Raw genomic sequence first — 18,920 nt, forward strand, 5'->3', positions numbered from 1 at the left:
TGTTATAAAGGCACAGTGTGCTCCCTAAGTCTATGAGTCCCCAAAACTCTCTCACCGAGACCTGTAGCTTTCTTTCTGTGTTGAACAGGGCTGTCTTCCCTCAGGATAGGGCTAGTTCGGCAGGTACTCTGCGTGCACCCAGCTCAGCTGCTCCCATGCCCATGGCAGCCACGCAAGCTCTCATTTCTCCTGAGCCACTGCACCGCTCAGCCCAGTGTCTCAAGTGGCAATCACCTGGGCACGGCCAGCGAGGAAACACCCTAATGTGCCACGCCTTCTTTGGACTGCGTGGTCATCCCTACCATTCCTTGAATCTCTGAGCTCAATTCCTATTCCTAGGCAGATGTTGATTAGACTTTCAGAGCTGGCAGAACCCAGAGGGGCCAAGGACTTGCCCAAAGCGACTTAATGATGCGACGTTAGAGCAAGGCCCAGTCCAGTCAGGGGACCCTTCTGCACACACAGGGAGAAAGGGATGGCTCCGTAGCTGAGGCTGGGAGGGGGTCACTTACCAAATTCTTCAAAGAGGGACTCCACGAAGCTGGGCCCCGAATGGAGGTCTGCTGTGTTCACATACAGGTAGGAGACCTCCTTTGCTGTGAGGAAGAAGAGGGACACGCCAGCTGTGAAGGAGGAGGGACCAGGTCTCCCCTGCCCCACTCATACTTCTAGCCCACATAGGACACAGTGCTCACTTTGCAAAGTGCATTCACGTCCTAAATTATTTCACTGGTTTTCGAACTTTGTTTTAGTTTGTACACTGTTATTGAGGATCTCTTTCTCCAGGGAAAAGGATGCCCAGAAGCCCAGTATGGAAACAGATTACTGGGGTTGTCAGGCATATGCGAGGGTGTGTGCGTGTCATGTGTCAGGTGTGGTGGGTGTGTGGGGGGCATGGGAGCATGTTGAGTTGTGTGAGGGGCTGGGTGTGTGTGTTGTAGGTCAGTGTGGGGGGTATGTGGGTGTGTGTGTTCTGTGTGTGAGTGTTGTGTGTGTGTGTGGAGGGTGGGGGTGAAGGAGTACAAAGAGCACAGCCAGGGCTGTCGGTGGGGAGGTGGGGCCCCAGTGGACAAGGACATTGGGCAAGAGCTTGCATGGAATGCATTGGACGCTGTGTCCAGGGCTTAGCCTTCCTCCTGTGACAGCCCCTGGGGATGGGGGTGGGGCAGAGGGTTCCTGCATGTTCTTGAGTCAGGTGAAGGGAGGTTTTGTTGTCCTACATAAGTGGAGCTCCTCCAGGCAGGCTGCCGGTGGCTGACCTGGAAGGGGCTGCAGGCTCTGCAGGATGGAGGCCACGGCCATCTTCTTCTCCAGGGTGGTATCGCTGAGGTACTCGTGGTCCAGAAGGCTGAGCAACCCGGTCAGCTCTGGGAGCAGCTGCTCCAGCACTGCGGAGGAAGGCGGACAGGCACAGTCACAGCACAGTTGGGTGGCAGGGGTCAGAGGGCAGGTCCGGGTGTGCTAGCAGACCCAGGGGCTCTCAGCTGTCCCAGCCCTGCCACCCAGCTCCTGCGGGAGGGTCCTGCTCAGTTAGTCCTGTGGTGTTTCTCCGGGTCTCCCCACTCTACCTCAGATGGCCTTCGCCCAAGGACTGGACCTTCCTGGGCTCACCTGGCAACCCTGAGCTCAGGCAACCCCGAGCAAGGGCTCTCAGGCCTCCCTCTGCCCCAGATTGCCCTCTGCTTTGCTTGACCAGGGTCCTTTCTCACTGCAGCTTGAAGCTCAGCACAGGTCTCAGGCGGGAGCCCCTGGCCATCCAGGACAGAGGCCGGAAAGAGAGCCTTCCTGTCCCATCAGTTCATGTGCTTCAATCTCTGGAACCTTCTGTTTCCGGTGCCTTGGCCACAGCCAAACTAAACATTAACTCTTCTCACTCCATGTTATCAGTGCCATTCTTTCCACGTGACACCAATGCTTCTCAAACTTGAGTGTGTGTAAGAATTACCTGGGGATCTTGTCAAAATGCAAATTCTGATTCAGGAGGTGTGGGGTGGGATCTGAGATTCTGTATTTCTGATCCGCACCCAGCTGCAGCTGATGCTGGTGGTCCTAGACCATATGAGTTGCAAGATCCTAGAGCACAGAGTCCTTTAAGGACTTCAGTGTGCCAAGACCATGATGTCACTGATGTCTCCCTGCCCCAAAAGGTAACTTGGGACTTGGTTTGCCTTAGAGCCAAAGACCAGCTTCATCACAGTAGTATTGTCCTGCTTTGCAACCCACTAAGCACAAAAGCGTGATAACAGAAGCTAACCTGTGCTGAACAATCATTATCAGTTGTGTTCAGCCCTTTTACATTTTATTGTCTCATTTAAATCTTATATCAAGCATTTTATTATCTCCATTATATGGAGGATGAAACTAAAGCTCCAGGAGGTTAAATATCTTCTCCAGGATCACACAGCTGGCAGCACCTAGAGTGAAGCTGCTTTCTTCATTCTCTTCTTTTAACCACAGAGATATATTGACTCACAGTATTTTCTTTGCTCCTACGAACAAGTTTTGAGGTAGGTCCCATGATCACCCCTGCCTTTTAGATGAAGACACTAAGGCTCAGAGAAGATAAATAACTTGCTTGAAGTTGCACAGAGGCAGGAAGAAAAGCCAGGACTTCAGCTCCAGCCATGACTCCTAACTCCATGTGCTGTTCCCCACCTCGGGCCCTCCTGAGGAAACAGGAGACAATGACCCGGAGCTGCAGGGCCTGGAGGTGTAGGAGGAGATACAGCATCACGCAGAAGAGAACAGGCCCTGGAGCCAGATTGCCTGGGTTCAAATTCAGGCTCTATCATTCATTAGCAAAATACTTAACCTGTGGGTGACTCAGTTTCCTCCTTTAAAGAGGGGATAATAACAGAACCTGCCTCATAGGGTGGCTGTGAGAATTAATGACACCAGGCACGCAAAGGGCCTTGTCTAGCACAGAGTGAATGCTCACCACAAGTCAGCTATTCTTGCTGTCACTGAAGAATTTACTACACTGATCTGTGCTGATCCCTGAGCACCTGCCTCCCTCAGCAGGCTGTGAGGCTCTAGCAGGCGTGGACTGGACTGTGAATCTCTGCTTCCTTATCATCTGGTCTGGGGCCTGCTCAGTGTGAGTGCTCTTCATGTGTCTGACAAGAGAGGAATGAACAGATGACCACACTAGGACCTTCTTTTAAATATAAATCTTATGTATAGATAGTGACTCTTGTTAGGAAAACATGATGCTGCAGTCTGTGACAAAATCCGTCATCACCCCAAACTCGTTGACAATGAGCTGAAGGCTGATATGGATAGCTCCTATCTCATGTGCATTCTCAGCTGCTTGGCACTGAGGGAGGGGTTTTCTGTGCGTGTTTCCATCCAATCCCCAGGGCACATCTGTGGCAGTCCTATTGGGATGCCTAATTTTTCCGAAGATGATACTAAGGCTGTGGCAGCTATGGGATGGTGGCACAGCTTGAGAGGTAGAGCCAGACTGATTCCAAGTCTGTGTGATTCCCTAGGGATCAGAGTGGCACAGCTCTGGGGGGTGAAAGGTGCCTGAAGATCCTGCTGCCTCCAGGGCCTGAGCCCCCACCATATCACATAAACATGGGTTCTGGATGGACATGTTTCCCTCTTTAAAGCAGGTAATCATTTAAAACCATTTTAGCCAAATTTTAGCTGTTTTCAAATAAATCTTTTCAAATGGAATAACAAACCTCTCTGGCACCCTCAACAGACACACTGATACGGCTTGGCTGTGTCCCCACCCAAATCTCATCTTGAATTGCAGCTCCCAGAATCCCCAAGTATCATGGGAGGGACCCAGTGGGAGTTAATTGAATCATGGCGGGAGGGGCGGGGAGTTACCCCTGTGCTGCTGTTCTTGTGACAGTGAGTGAGTTCTCATGAGACCTGATGGTTTTATATGGGGCTTTCCCCTTTTTCTTGGCACCTCTCCTTGTTGCCACCATGTGAAGAAGGATGTGTTTGCTTCCCCTTCTGCCATGATTGTAAGTTTTCTGAGGCCTTCCCAGACGTGATGAATTGCGAGTCAATCAATTAAGCCTCTTTCCTTTATAAATTGCCCAGTCTCGGGTATGTCTTTATTAGCAGCGTGAGAACAGACTAATACACTAAATGTTGATTAACTCAATTCCAAAACATTTACTGAGTACTAATTATGTGTCAGCCTGGCTCCTGGGCGGGGCTTAGAAAAAATGAATAAGAGATTGTTCCAATTGTCCCAATGCGCATTCTCTCTCGCTCTCAAACATGCACACATGCGAACTTTCTCTTAGGAAATTACTCACAAGGGAGGCCATGGAAGATGCAAGAAGGCAGCCGCAGGTGGCCTGGGAGCCCTCCTGTGGCCTGCAGCCACGACTCACATTCAAAAGTACATGATACTTCTCTGCTCTCCCACAGGATGTTATGGCTCAGGGGTGCACTGGGCTGTTTATCCCTATACCAGTCATTCTGAAACTTTTTGGTATCGGGGCCCTTTTACACTTTTAAAAATTATTGGGCCAGGCATGTTGGCTCACACCTGTAATCTCAGCATTTTGGGAGGACGAGGTGGGCGAATCACTTGAGCTCAAGAATTTGAGACTAGACTGGGCAACAAGGTGAAATCCCATCTACAAAAGTATACAAAAAATTAGCTGGCAGTGGTGGCACGTGTCTGTAGTCCCAGCTACTCAGGAGGCTGGGGTGGGAGGATTGCTTTATCCTGGGAGGTGGAGGTTGCAGTGAGTTGTGACTGTGCCACTGCACTCCAGCCTAGGTAACAGAGCAAAACCCTGTCTTAAAAAAAAATTGTTGGCCGGGCGCGGTGGCTCAAGCCTGTAATCCCAGCACTTTGGGAGGCCGAGACGGGCGGATCACGAGGTCAGGAGATCGAGACCATCCTGGCTAACACGGTGAAACCCCGTCTCTACTAAAAATACAAAAACTAGCCGGGCGAGGTGGCGGGCGCCTGTAGTCCCAGCTACTCGGGAGGCTGAGGCAGGAGAATGGCGTAAACCCGGGAGGTGGAGCTTGCAGTGAGCTGAGATCTGGCCACTGCACTCCAGTCCGGGTGACAGAGCGAGACTCCACCTCAAAAAAAAAAAAAAAAAAAAAAAAAAAAAAAAAAAAAAAAAAAAAAAAAAAAATTGTTGAGGACCGCAAATTGCTTTTATTTTATGTGGGTTGTATCTATCAATATTTATTGTATTAACATTAAAACCGAAAAATCTTTAAAACACAAGAGCACAGAGATACTTATCCCACTAGCTTTCAAAGTTACCCCTTCATCACAGGTTGTGCCTGAAAAACTCCACTGTAAGCTTGTAGAGAATGGGAGTGAAAAGGTATATAATGTCTTAGTACTATATAGAATTTGTTTGGACCTTACAAACCCCCTGAAAACATCTTGGGGACTGTCCCCAGGCAACCCCCTCATCCCTAGCTACACTTTGAAAACTGCTGCCCCCCAGTGAATGACTAATGACTGCTAAACGTTTTAGGATTTTTAAATCTGTTCCTCCCTCCCTCCCTCCTTCCCCCCTTGTCTCCCTTCCTCTCTCTTTCTCTCCACTCTCCCTCTCTCTCTTTTTTCCTTTTATTTTCCCCTCTCTCCCTTCTTTTGTTTCTTTCTTTCCTTTTGTCTTTCTTTTTGCTGTGAGGTTCCAACAATTTCTTGTTGCTATCAGTAAATGCCTATGTGTGGCAGCTTTCTGGCTTCTAAATGCTCTACTGCTTCTAATTTAAGGTTTGTTATAGTCGTTTCTAAAGTAAGAACAGTTAGGTTCTGCATGAGTGCTCTGCATGTAAAAACCTGAGCTTTAGCACCCAAGCTTTGTAATACCTTTTTTGTTTACTTCCTGGTCTTTGATGGGATTCTTAACATGGGACCTTGACATCTAAGTGCTCTTCCTTTAACTGAGATTTGATCACCAAAGTTCAAACAGACCAAAGGAGAAGAAAGGAACTGAGTGCATCTGAGAGAAGCAGATGGAGAATGAGGGGCTGCCAGTCCTGGCGGGGTTTCTGCGACCTGAACGGATCTGGCAGGCAGCAGAGGCAGAGGGAGGGGAACCATGCGGCAAAGCACAACTTGCACTGAACCTGCAAGAGTCTTTCCCTGGAGCTGAGCAGTTACCCTGTGCTGGACAGTTAATGCACATTATCTCATTTAATCTTTCAATGCCCTACAAAGGAGGAAATGCAGGCTCAGAGAAGTGAAGTTACTCAGCCAGCAAGCAGTAAAGCCAGGCCTTGAACCCTGGCCTGTCTGGCCCCACACCTGAACGCTCCATCAGAAGACTTCAGCCCAGCTCAGTGCAGCAGAGGCCAGGAGGCCAGGCTGGGGCTGGGGGGAGGTGGGCAGATGTGAATACTGGGCTTCCTCTCACAGCCCTCCAATGGAGGGCTCTGGGCCATGACTTCACGGGGCTCCTGATCTGGGGATACCTTCACCTGTGGGTGGAAACCCTCACCGGGAGGCTGAAATTCCCACGTGAAGGCCCTCTCCCCACTGGGCCCGTTTGAACTTCAGAGCTTTAACTGTGACGATCTCATAGAAAAAAAAAAATAATAATAAACCACTGAAAGCAAATACCTGAATTAACAGCAGGGATCTCATCCCAGAGAAAACCTGATATACATCGTGGATGTAAGAAACTTTTCAGCCAGTGCTGGGCTCTTCCAGAACAATACAGAGCTCACTGCAAGAAGCTAGCTTCCAATCACAGTGAATACAGAGGTTTGATGACAGCTCCATCTATAATGCTAGAGAATTCAAACCACAGATATTTAAAACATCAGAGAATTTAAATCGGAGAGGTCACATGGGTATAAGGCATATGACAAGTGATTCTGCTAGGGCTCATATATACCACTGGGACAGTAACCTCAATTTTTAGTAAGAAAAGACTCCTCCAGCGGGATAGTTGAAAATGCACATTCCCAGACCTCCCATCCAGAAAGTCTAATTTGGTAGGTCTGTCCCTGGATCCAGGAACTTGCATTTTCATAAGTACTCCAAGTGATTCTGATGTGGGCAGTCCAAGGTTCAACCTCTGCAAAATACTCCACCATTGTATCTGGTGAACAATATTGTTCACCAGAACAAATATGCTACAGAGGACATCTATGAACATAAGGAATGTGGGAAAACCTCTCCTATTCCTTAAAAAATTATCATTGGTTATCCTCTTCTGAAATAACTGAGAGTCAAGGTGGGAATAGGAGCCTCTGAAGATTATAAATAGCTAAGTATGGAGTCTTGCTTAGAATAGTGCAGTGGCTAGGGCTTTGGGGTTGGACCCATGTATATTGGGATTCTTGCACTGCCACTTCTGAGCTGTGCATTGATGGGCACTTTAGAAATTTTGAGCCCTGGTTTTGTCATAGGCAAAATGAGAATAATAGGATCCCAACCACATAGGGTTGGAAAACTAGGTGAGTAATGCTTGTGAAGCACTTTGCATGGCACCATGCTTCGAATAAACATTCACTAAATGCTAGCCATACTGCATATTGTTTTGTCATTGTTGTTATTTTCTAATACTCTCCAGAACCATGCAGACTCCAAAGTATTGATCAGACAGCATTAGGAATAGATTTGCTATAGCTGTAACAAGCTCCACGAGGACAGGGTCTGTGTCTCAATCAGCACACAGTAGATGCCCAGTGAACATTTACTCAATGAATCCAATATTTTGATGGCCTAGTCTAATCCTTTTATATTAAACATGTAGCAAGTGAGTGTCCAAGAGGTTATTTAACTTAGTTATGGTCACACAACCAGTTGCAGGAAAAAGCATTTTGTGTTAAGTTCACACAATACTAACACAAAGCTTGATGCTTAAGATAAGTCACGGAAGAGTGGTTAAAAGCACAGGCTTGGACAATTTGGGCTCCCCTCCCAGCTCTGTCATTTTCTAGCTGTGGGCCTCTGGGGGAAATTTCTAAACTTTCCTAAGCTTCTGATTCTTCACCTGCGAACAGTGGGGGTGATCACAGTAGCTGCTTTCCAAGGTCATGGTGAAGATGAAATGAACTGATGTGTCTGGTGCTTAGGCACTCGATGTCTGCTGTCTTCATTCATCTGTAACAATCCTGTGGAGTTTCAGGTGCAGTGGTAGGCACAAAGGAGGAAGGTATGGCGACAAGAGGGCATGGTGGGACTCTGAAAGCCTCATCCTGTGAACTATTCATGGTTCTGGCCCTGACACTGAGCTTGGGAAGGCTGTGGCATAAGGAGCTGGTGGAGTCCCTTCCCTCTGGGTGCTCACATTCCAAGGACCCCCTCCATGCAAGATGAGGAGACAATATCGTCTAGACAGAGGGTAATAACACAACCCAGGAATCCTGGGTCCCTGCTGTCCCTAGTCAGGAAAAATTTTGTTCCCAATTCCCAAGCTGTCCCCCTCTCGTGTCTTTGCTCTTGGCAGACTTGGGCATCAGAACAGAACTATCTTTATATCTCCAGTTTATTTAGAACCACGAATAAATTCCATCTATCTTGCTTGGTTTTGTTGAGTCTTAGGGAGGTACAGTGAATTCCAATGATGAGAAAAAGATACAGCAGGAAGAAATGGACTCATCATTGTTTATAGGTTTTCAATCTTTTAAGTGAGACAGAGAGACTCAGAAACCCAAGATGAAGGGTAATTATTCTGTGGATTGCAAAAAAGTTTTTCAAATAAATTTAGAAACCTATTTAAAATATATCTAAGACTAGACTGCTAAGTGCTTATTGTTCCTGGTGAGTACCCAACTAAGAGTAAGATTATTTTTCTATCTTCTCCTCAAATGACTGAAATCAAAATAAGATGTTAGATAGCAGAAATTAAGCTACCAATAAAAACTACTACCACTTGCTACCTGGTTCACATCCCTAATGCAGCCTGAGTGAAACCTTTACTGCAAGAGGTATTTATCGCAGCCAATAAGGACACTAGCGCACAGAAGGTCAGATTTATTTAGAGATTGCAAAGATAATGAGTTCTTAACAAAAGACAAGTAATTAAATTTCAGCAAGCCACAAGAATAATAAACCCTGCATTGGCTCCTATCAAATTGGGCCCAGTGCTGGCACTTGGACTCGTGATCTCATTCCTGTGTACCTTTCAGACTCTGGAATGTACAAAAATGCTTGGAAACAGCTTGCAAATTACAAATTCATTAAATGCAAAGCAGCAGGAAAATATACTTCTTTTTTCCCCACCTCACTATTTGACCAGCCTCTTTACAGAGATCACGAAGATAACTTATCCTTCTTTGTTTTCAAAGTCAGAGTAAATGCAACTAGCACCATTTAAAAATGGAAAAAGACCACTGTGAGACTGCGGCTTTATGAAGGGTCTACAATTTTTCTTTTGATTTGCTCAAATTTCCTTTCTTATGTAAAGGAAAATGACCCAATTTCCATCTCATAAAGGCTCCTGTTCTGGAGCAAGAACCAGTGCATTACTTTGAACATTTCTGATCATTATTTTAGAGAGAACTTTCTGCATACTGTGTTTTAACAAACCAGCATATTAGTGGGGTATGACCCACTGTACCAGTGGGGAGGCAAGTCACCCTGGAAAGAAAAGCAGTGTGCTGATCAGATGTGAGCTCAGTGCTTGGGTAGGGCGAAGGAAAGGAAGAGCAGCCTTTCCTGTGACTTTCAAATCCTGCAGGCTTTTGTTTTCTTTCTTTCTTTCTTTCTTTCTTTTTTTTTTTTTTGAGATGGAGTCTCGCTCTGTCACCAGGCTGGAGTGCAGTGGCGCGATCTCGGCTCACTGCAATCTCCGCCTCCCGGGTTCAAGTGATTCTCCTGCCTCAGCCTCCTGAGTAGCTGGGACTACAGGTGTGGGCCCCCATGCCCAACTAATTTTTGTGTTTTTAGTAGAGATGGGGTTTCACCATGTTGGCCAGGATGGTCTCGATGTCTTGACCTTGTGATCTGCCCGCCTCAGCTTCCCAAAGTGTTGGGGTTACAGGCGTGAGGCACAGGGCATGGCCCCTGCAGGCTTTTCTAGGGACACCTCCTTCCAGGCTGTCCTCACACTCTGTTCCTCAGCCTCTTAACTCAGGGACTTTGATGAGCTATTCTTTTTGCCTATCAGAACTCCCTTCCCCTGTCAGCCAGTAACATCCTCTTTAGCTCTCCACTCAATCCTGACTTCCTCAGGTATATCTTCCTTGTCCTCTTCATTGCACCTACTCCTCCCGTTTTATGCCATGGTAGCATCAAGTATCTCTCCCTGTGGCACTTCACATGGTAAGATTTTATATTTACTTACGTATTTTTTGATGATGGTCACTTTCCCCAACTTAAGCCTGAGCTCCTTGAGTACAGGAAGATTGCCAGCTTTGGCTAGCACCAAACACAGGGCAAATGTTTAAGTATACATGGAACAATAAATTCTTGGAGCAAACTTTATTTTCTTTTAAGAGTTGATAAAGTCTAACAGCTAGTTAGTGTGATTTTAAAACCATGTCTGGCCTTATAGTGGCTCAGTATGGTAAAGAGATGTTTGAAAAAAAAAAAAAATCGAGCAACAAAAAGTACCCCCAGTACTTAAAAGGAAGTAGAAGCCCAATTTTTCACTTGGCTAGGCTCCCAAATGCTCTATTTTGTTGAACTTGTATCCCTCACATGAATACGGTTGCCAATTTATTTAGTGATGCACATTTTGTAGTTGGTGGATTTTAATTCTAACCTATACATTGAGAAATAATGATAACAGACATTGAGCAACCTAAACCACCTGAGTTTAATTCCTGTTCCCCAATTTCCAAACTGTGTACCTCTGGGGCACTCACGTTAATGACCTGTGCCTCATGTACACCATCAGTAACGTGAGCATATCTACCTCACCAGTGGGAACAGGCCCCAACACATGTGATGTGCCTGGAACAGAGTCTGGCACATAGTAAGCTCTCAGTAAATGTTAGCTATCTCCATTACTCTTCCATTACTACTATATGACATATTCTGCTTTAAGTGATTTACATGTATTATTTACATATATTAAGTTTATTTATTTATTTTTTTTGAGACGGAGGCTCTGTTGCCCAGGCTGGAGTGTAGTGGCCTGATCTTGGCTCACTGCAACCTCCGCTTCCTGGGTTCAAGCAATTCTCCTGCCTCAGCTTCCCAAGTAGCTGGGACTACAGGTGCGTGCCACCATGCCTGGATAAGTTTTTGTATTTTTAGTAGAGACAGGGTTTCATCATGTTAGCCAGGATCGTCTCAATCTCCTGACCTCGTGATCTGCCTGCCTTGGCCTCCCGAAGTGCTGGGATTACAGGAGTGAGCCACTGTGCCTGGCCCATAAGTCTTACAATAAGGTGGATTAGCCCCATTTACACATGTGGAAACTGAGGATGCTAGAACAAGAATACTGGAGGATCTAGTTGTTATGCCTCCCCCAGTTTTCCTTCAGGATGCTTCTTCTGTCTGTGTCCAGATCTGGGTTTACTCTGCAGAGAGGTCACCAGCTCCTCAGGTGAGGCTGGCAGAACTGCCCTTCACTTCCTGGGTTGAGAAATCTGTCCTTCCCCTGCCCACAGACTCTTCCAAGTTGTTGCAAATCTACCCAGCTGGGGCCATCAGGACATCTCCCTTCCTTCCTCTGAATTTACAAGCACTTCTCTGAGTCCAAGTGAAGGCCAAACAGTGGGCAGAATGTAGAAGGAGATGGCGCTGGTTGGACTCGCATTGTTTATCACTAAGACAAACACTTCCTGTTGTCCCAGCTTGGATAGGGAAGCCCACTGTACATGCAGGCTGGAAAAGAATGACAAAGGGACAGAAAAAAAAAAAAAAAACCCAGCTGCAAAGCCAATGCCTCAGTCTTAGTGCTTTCCAAGAGTTAAATATAGCCCCTGTGTGAGGGAGGGCAGGGGTAGTGAGGTCACCTTGGAAGACTTTTGTGTGTGTTAATTACAGCGATTGCAGGAAACTGAATATCCTCTTATGCTGAAGAGAATAGTACAAATTTGACTCCACAGAGTCAGAGAGAAACACAGAAACATTCATGAAGAAGAGAGAAGGCAAAAAACAGTGGGAAGAATTTGGGACTTGGAGGACTCAGTTTGGGCTCTAACTCCTCCCATTTGCCAGTATGTAATTTCGGGTGAGTTATTTAACCCCCTGAGAATCATTTTCCTTGTCTGTAAGAAGGGGCTTAGAAAGCCCATGCACAGGTTTGTGTGAGGGGGAAATGAGGAATGGCTGGGAAAAGGCTGATAAATCGTAGGGATTATTGTTAGAGATGGTAGAGCACCATTCTTCGATGCACAAGTTATTTCAGGAAGACAGGGTGGTCATGGGGAGTTTCTGGGAGCCACTCTTCCCAGGAGTCAGGCTAGGATGACAGGCTCAGGGAAGCCCCGCATCCTCAGTGGCCTTCCTCGCATCAGCTCTGCCCAGGTTCCAGTCCTCCACCAGGAGGGCAGTCACTTGGGGCACTTTGTTTCTCGGCTCAGCTCTGGGCCTCCACGGAAGCCATAGCTTCTTCTCCCCAAGCCACTTCCAGACCACACAGGAGGGAGTGGGGGAAGGCCACCCGCTTCTGAGGAAACAGCTTTTGGCTGTGGGACTGGGCTCTCCCAGAATTGTTCCTTTGTCTGCGGATTCCTCCCTGTTGAGCTCACAAAGGAAATGGGTCCAGGAGGAAGTGGAAAACTGTGACACACACGCTCACTCCTCACACAAGATGGCAGCTGTTTCCGCATCCAGCGTCCTGCACCGTCTCCTCCACCAATGGCGTGGGGAAGCAGCGTAGTTCCAGGGAGTAATCTGGGATGCCTGATGGTAAAAGCAGGTAGTATTTTCAAGCGCTAAAGTGATGTTCCAGATGTTGTGCTAAGCATTTTGCATGGATTACCTCACTCCTCATAATTACCCTGTGAGGTAGGTTCTGTTTTTGCCTGTTTACACATGAGCCAAGGGAGGCTCAGAGAGGCACAGTCATTTGTCTAAAGGTACGCAGCTGGCAGGCCAAGATTCAAACCTAGATCTCACTCCAGAGCCTAAGCTTTCAATCGCAGCACTAGCGTACCTTCTGGCCTTCCTCTCATAGGCGTCTCCTACCTACAGACCTTGCTGGAGCCAGTAGTAAGCTCCTCTGACCATTCCCCAATTGCTGTTCATTCACCAGATCGGATATCTGGCCTGAGGCCTAGTGGGACTGGGGATTTCTGCTTTTGAGACGTCTGAGTTTGGGGACCCATCTCACCAATCTCTCTGGGCTGACAGAAAAGCCTCTGACTAGGGGTATGTGGGTTATGTAATCAATAATAATAAAGCTATATAATAATAACAGCCAACATGTATTGAACACTTCCTATATGATGGGTACTGTGCCTTGCACTTTTACTTCTTTTAAAAATACGACCTCATGGCCAGGTGAGGTGGCTCACACCTGTAATCCCAGCACTTTGGGAGGCTGAGGTGGGCGGATCACTTGAGGTCAGGCGATTGAGACCAGCCTAGCTAACATGTACTAAAAATACCAAACAAACAAACAACCCCACATGCCTGTAGTTCCAGCTACTTGGGAGGCTGAGGCAGAGAGTTGCTTGAACCCAGAAGGCAGAGGCTGCAGTGAGCCAAGATTGCACCCCTGCACTCCAGCCTGGGCGACAGAGTGAGATTCCATCTCAAATAAATAAATAAATTAATTTAAAAAATAAAAATAAAACCTCAGGTGGACAAAAATTAATCCGAATCCTTGCTTCATAAGATACTCTCATTATTAGCCCATGCATGCCACATTTTTAGTTATTTATTTATGTAGTTATTTTTGATAATGGAGTAAGCACACACGAACCTACCATTCAAAGCAAAAGCTAGGATCTTGACAATATCTTACACCTAACTTTATGATCCCGCCCTCCTGCCTCCCCTGCCCAATCTATCATCCTGAATGCTGCATTCACCATGTCCTTGCTTTCCCCTGTATATAGTTTTAGTACAACCAGATGTACTCCTAAAAATATTATTTTAAATTTTTAGTTTAAAAATTTATTAAAAGAATATAGTGCTATAGGTAACCTTTTGTGACTTTTTTCTTTCCTATTATGCTGCTAAGATTTATCCATATTGCTGCTTGTTATCGTGTTCATTCATTTTGACTGTTACATGCCATTGTGGGAATATTCTCTGTGCCTAACACTCAGTGCCTGTTACTTCATTTGCTCTTTGCAACAACCCTATATGGTGGGAACTCTCATCCCAGTTTTACTGACAGGAAACTGAGGCCTAGCAAGGTTAAACTTGCCAGAGGCCACAGGAGCCAGGGTTGGAAACTTTCCACATCCCACAGTGCACTGTGTTTTGGTGCTCTGGAGAAAACACAGGCACTGGAGCCAGCATCTCAGGGCTCAAGCCCCAGCTCCACACTTACTGGTTGTGTGACTTTGGGCAAGTCGCTGTGTGTCTCTGAGCCTCAATTTCCTCAACATCAAAGTGGGGTGATCATAACTGCCTTGCCTACCTCTACAGACCTTTTGTGAGACTCAAGGCTGATGATGCTGGTGAGAAGCAGGAGCACCCTGTATACTGAAGTTTTGTAAATCGGTAAATTGTGATTAATATAAATGTGCCATCCTCTTACCTCCCACTTCCAATCAAACAACATAACTCATCTGGAATTCAGAAGAGACTGAATAGCACCTCAGTCAGAAAGGCAAAGGATTAGGTGGACAATTGGCTTGCAGAAACCTTAGTGTGATCAAGAAATCAGAAAATCATCAACAGATGCCACAGGCTACACTAATAGGAGTATGTGGTTGGCTCTGTTCTATTCAATAGAGTTTAAAACTTTTTTTTTTTTTTACTATTTCTGACCTATTTGCAATATCTGAGACCCTACCCTGGTGTGGTTTGTTTGTGGTATTTCCTCTGCATAACCTGTTCTCCAACTGCTACCTCCTGGTTTAGAAGCCACTTCCTCCAGGAGGCTGATCCAGCCTTCCTGGACAGGGGAGGTTCCCCTGTTGTATGCGCCAGAGTAGATGACTTGTTTGATGTCCTTCTCCACTAAACTGTGAATCCATGAGGACTGAGGTGATGCCTGACTTCGTATCTGCCCAGTGTTCAGCATAGTAATGGGTACAGAGCAGGTGCACTAAGGAGGGGCTAAGCTGACAACCTGGAATTCACAGGAAGGACCACAGAGTAGGGAGGCCTCAGAATTCTGCCTTTGACAGATGTCTCCAAGAACAGAAGGGCTCTTGGGGAGTGGGAGAAGAGAAGGGGTGGAGCAGATGTGCTCCCTGGGGAACTGGGGCTTTGGGGGAGCAGAAATGTACCAGGAGTGACAGTTCCAAGACCACAATATTAGGTTTACTGTATAGAATAACTTTCCAGCAATCTGAACTAAGAGAGGCAGATAGGTATCCCTTTCAAGAGGGATAGAGCCCAGGTGGGATAGTCCCCCATCAGGAAGGCTAGGGAGGAATCAGTACAGTGGGTAGCTGTGGCATTGTGAACCCAGGTGAGACGTGCCCAACACCAAACCTGGGATTTGGCTTCCCTCACCCAGGCAGGTTTCATCATTTCACCAAGCCTGTTTTCTCAATGTAAGACAGGGATAATAAGAGTGCTTACCTCAAAGGGTTGTGGCAAGAAGAAAGGGAGACAATGTATGAAGACTGTATGCATCAAGCCAGGTACATATGAATCATGCTTGTAAGGGTTCATTATGATTACTAATGTTGCTGCGGTTGTCAGTGATGAAAGGAAATCAACCAGACCAGGGCCTAGACTAGATATTCTAGGTGGGAGGCTGAAAGTTGAGCTCAGATGGCCACTCTGACCATCTGCCCAGGTAGGAAGTCTTCCCTCCTTTGCTTCCCTCTCACCTGCAGAAACTATTAAGTGTTAAACCTGGATTTGGTTCTGGGCCAGCCCCCCATGAACCTTCCCCACAGGAATCCACCCCTGAATAGGCTCTAGGAGACCCTGGGGTGATTCCTGCCTCCATCATTGGGGTTGAGGATCCAAGAAAACATTGATCAAAAGTCATGGAAATGGATGTTTTGAGTTTTAAAATGCCGCAAATATCTCTCTGCTTCTGCATTAAACTAACAATCATGTATAATTAACCTAACTCAAAGTGGAAGAGTTTAAAGTTTTATGTATTTCTGCTTTTAAACATCAAGGTGAGTTGGTCTTATAGTCTGCTGCTCACTTGAGATATCTGCTGTATCTCCTAACTGGCCACCTCTTTGCAATCTCTCCCTTTCCATTCTAATGTGAGCTCACTGCTGGCTTTAATAATTTCCCCAAATTGCAACACATCATAATCTCTTCCTGCTCATAACTCATCCACTGCTCCCCAGGGCCCAGGACACCAGTTTTCCTTTGTGACACAGATGATGAAAGATCCTCATGTGCTCCATGCACTCCCTGTGGCTTATCCCCAATGTCTCTGTAACACCATCCCTTTGCAGGATGGGCAGGCAAGGAGCGAGAGTGAAAGTGTCAGAGAGATAACTTGGATAACTTTCTAATTTATTAAGAAAGGCAGTCGTTTCTAAACCTGAGTTTTAGGCATTTGCTTTCTTTTTTCAAAAAGTTGACTGCTTCTTATGTGCTGAGTGCTTTTACTATATGAATCCAATGATCCCTCATTGTAGACAGGAGACTGTTATCTCCATTTTTAGTTGAAGAGACAAACTCAGGGGGTTAAACGAAAGGAGTAGAGCCAGGATTCAAACCCTAGGCAACTTGATACCATGGCCAGAGACCTCAGTTCTCGTACTCTCCTGTCTCTATTATTAGTTACAGATTGCAAGTCACACAACCTCTAAGGACAGGGACACACCCAGTTAGCGACTGGGAGAATACGGCCCTACTCTTTGGAAGGACATGGAGGCCCCTTTTCACCTCCACCTGCTCTTCTGGGCTCTTGGCAGGCTGCCCCGCTTTGCTTTCTGAGTACGCTTCTGGGCTCTTCTTTCTATGATTTTCTCCATCTGGAATGCCATCTCTGCAGTACTCCTGGCTAGGAAGTGTCCCTTGAAACTTCTGGTCCTTTATATATTCTCTCTGATGGACACTGACTAGATATGACCTCATGTTCCAGGCATCGGTGACCAAGTTTCACTTTCTCTGCCACATTGGGAGAGAAACCTGGGCTTCCTCTCTGGAACCTCTGAGAGCTGCACCTGGTTGCTGGCTGGAAGTGAGGAAAAGCCATCAGGCTCTCTGACTTCCTGGCACACTTCCAGGAGATCAGTTTTCTTTTTGGGCCAAGTGGAGCTAAAAAAAATCCCCCTTGGTTTTGCATCAGCAGGATCTGCTTTCAGCAAACCCTCCAACAAGAATGGGCAGGAAGAGTAAATATTTATTCTACAAATGAATAAATCTGGTTCCATCTTCAAAAGAAAGTCTTAGTATAAATTATCATAATTTCTCCATTCTAAGATACCACTGATTTGAAGATATTTTCATATTGAACAACAGCTTTTTGAAAAAAAAGGGAACAAAACAAATACATGAAGATGTCAATTGTAAGGTATATTCTGAGTTTTAAAAAAAATATATCTTTGTATCAATGAAATAAAAATATATATGGTTTAATTTAATTTTTATTTTCTTCTTTTGGCTTTGGTGCTGTCAGAAAAAAAAAAATTCTCTAAAACTTTGACTAGGCCACGGTGAAATGTGGGTAGATATCAACAATGTGTCCCGGCCAAGTCCCACCCCTGAACCAGGTGGGCTCCAGGTCAGCAAGGGCACTCCCTGGTCACCGTGCACTAATGGCAGCCCTGAGGCCCTGCAAAGCCAATGGACAGGCTTTCTTCCCAGCAGAAATATGTCTGTGTTCTGCTGATACCTGGTAACCACATTAGTGACATGTGGAAAGCCAAATGGGAACCCGTACTCCTTGTATCTGTTTCCCCAGTTGGAGAATGAATGAGATAGGATTAGATAAGTGGTTTCCTAATGCTCTTCTGCTGAAGCCTATGGGATCTGCATAGCTTCCTTAGGTACTGCCCCGGGAGTAAGAGGGATAGAATGGGCTGTGCTCAGTCTTCTCATTCCCACTTCACCCATAGCAGCTCTGTTGCTTAAGATTTTGTTTGCAAAAGGTTTCTGAGGCCAAAAGTAGTTTGAAAAACACTGGTAAATGGCATTCTGGGGTCCTCCCAGCACTACTCTTGAATACACACTCTCGTATGGTTTAAGGACAGTGCTTCATTCCTTGGTTTGGACACACCCTCAGAATCCTTCTCACCACAATGCTCCAGGGAGACACTCCCAGTCTCTCTACAGCCTAATCCAGGTGTTGGCCAACTTTTTCTGTAAGGGACAAGATACTACATATTTTAGGCTTTTTTGGCCTCTGTTTCAACTACCTAGCTCTGTCCTTATAGTGAGAAAGTAGCCATAGACAATATATAATGAACAGGTGTGGCTGTGTTCCAAGAAAATTTTCTTTACAAAGACAGGTGGCAGGCCAGATTTTGCCCTTGGGATGAGGTCTGCTGGTCCCTGCACTATAATGCTTCAACCTTAATGGTGAAGGAACTGAAGCCCAAGGGGGAATTAAAGAACTGGGTTAGGATCCTTATCTCCCGGCAGTGAATTGCTTCCACCACACTATGCTACTCACTTAGCTGTGACTCTTGCCCTAAGTTGAACTGCAGGCATCTGGTGACTACATAGTTGAGGGAATGGCGCCTGGAAAAGGCACGTGTTCCATTTCTCTCTCCCAGGAGATCAGTTTTCCTCTACGTTCTTAGAAGGCTATAAAAAGCCCCCAAGTTTGCCTCCTGTGAGGAGTGCTGTCGGTCAATTCCCTAGAACTGGTATGACTGCAATGTGGTGCCACATTCTGCCTCCGCCACAGCCTGACAGCTGTGCCAGGGAGGAGAATCACGCCAGACCAGCTCTGCACCTCCACTCCCTACTTGGGGCAAGGCTGGGATTCCCCAAATGGAATTTAGATGGA

At 46.3% G+C, this 18,920-nt stretch overlaps 1 protein-coding gene across 4 annotated transcripts in view; it reads right to left on the bottom strand.

Annotated features, from left to right (window-relative positions):
* Nucleotides 1–18,920, bottom strand: part of AFAP1L1 (actin filament associated protein 1 like 1) — a 68,564-nt gene that overhangs the window by 38,933 nt on the left and 10,711 nt on the right. For 3 of the 4 annotated variants that reach the window (XM_030927150.1, XM_030927151.1, XM_030927152.1), the window contains exons 2-3: nt 1,260–1,388; nt 513–596 (exon numbers count right to left, since the gene is read on the bottom strand). In XM_030927150.1, coding sequence (XP_030783010.1) covers nt 513–596; nt 1,260–1,388 — 213 coding nt within the window. Of the gene's footprint in view, nt 1–512; nt 597–1,259; nt 1,389–2,938; nt 2,958–18,920 lie in introns of those variants that run through there. The other variant, XM_030927153.1, reaches the window with a different exon arrangement.

Source organism: Rhinopithecus roxellana, chromosome 3, assembly GCF_007565055.1.
Source record: "Rhinopithecus roxellana isolate Shanxi Qingling chromosome 3, ASM756505v1, whole genome shotgun sequence".
Taxonomy (NCBI): domain Eukaryota; kingdom Metazoa; phylum Chordata; class Mammalia; order Primates; family Cercopithecidae; genus Rhinopithecus; species Rhinopithecus roxellana.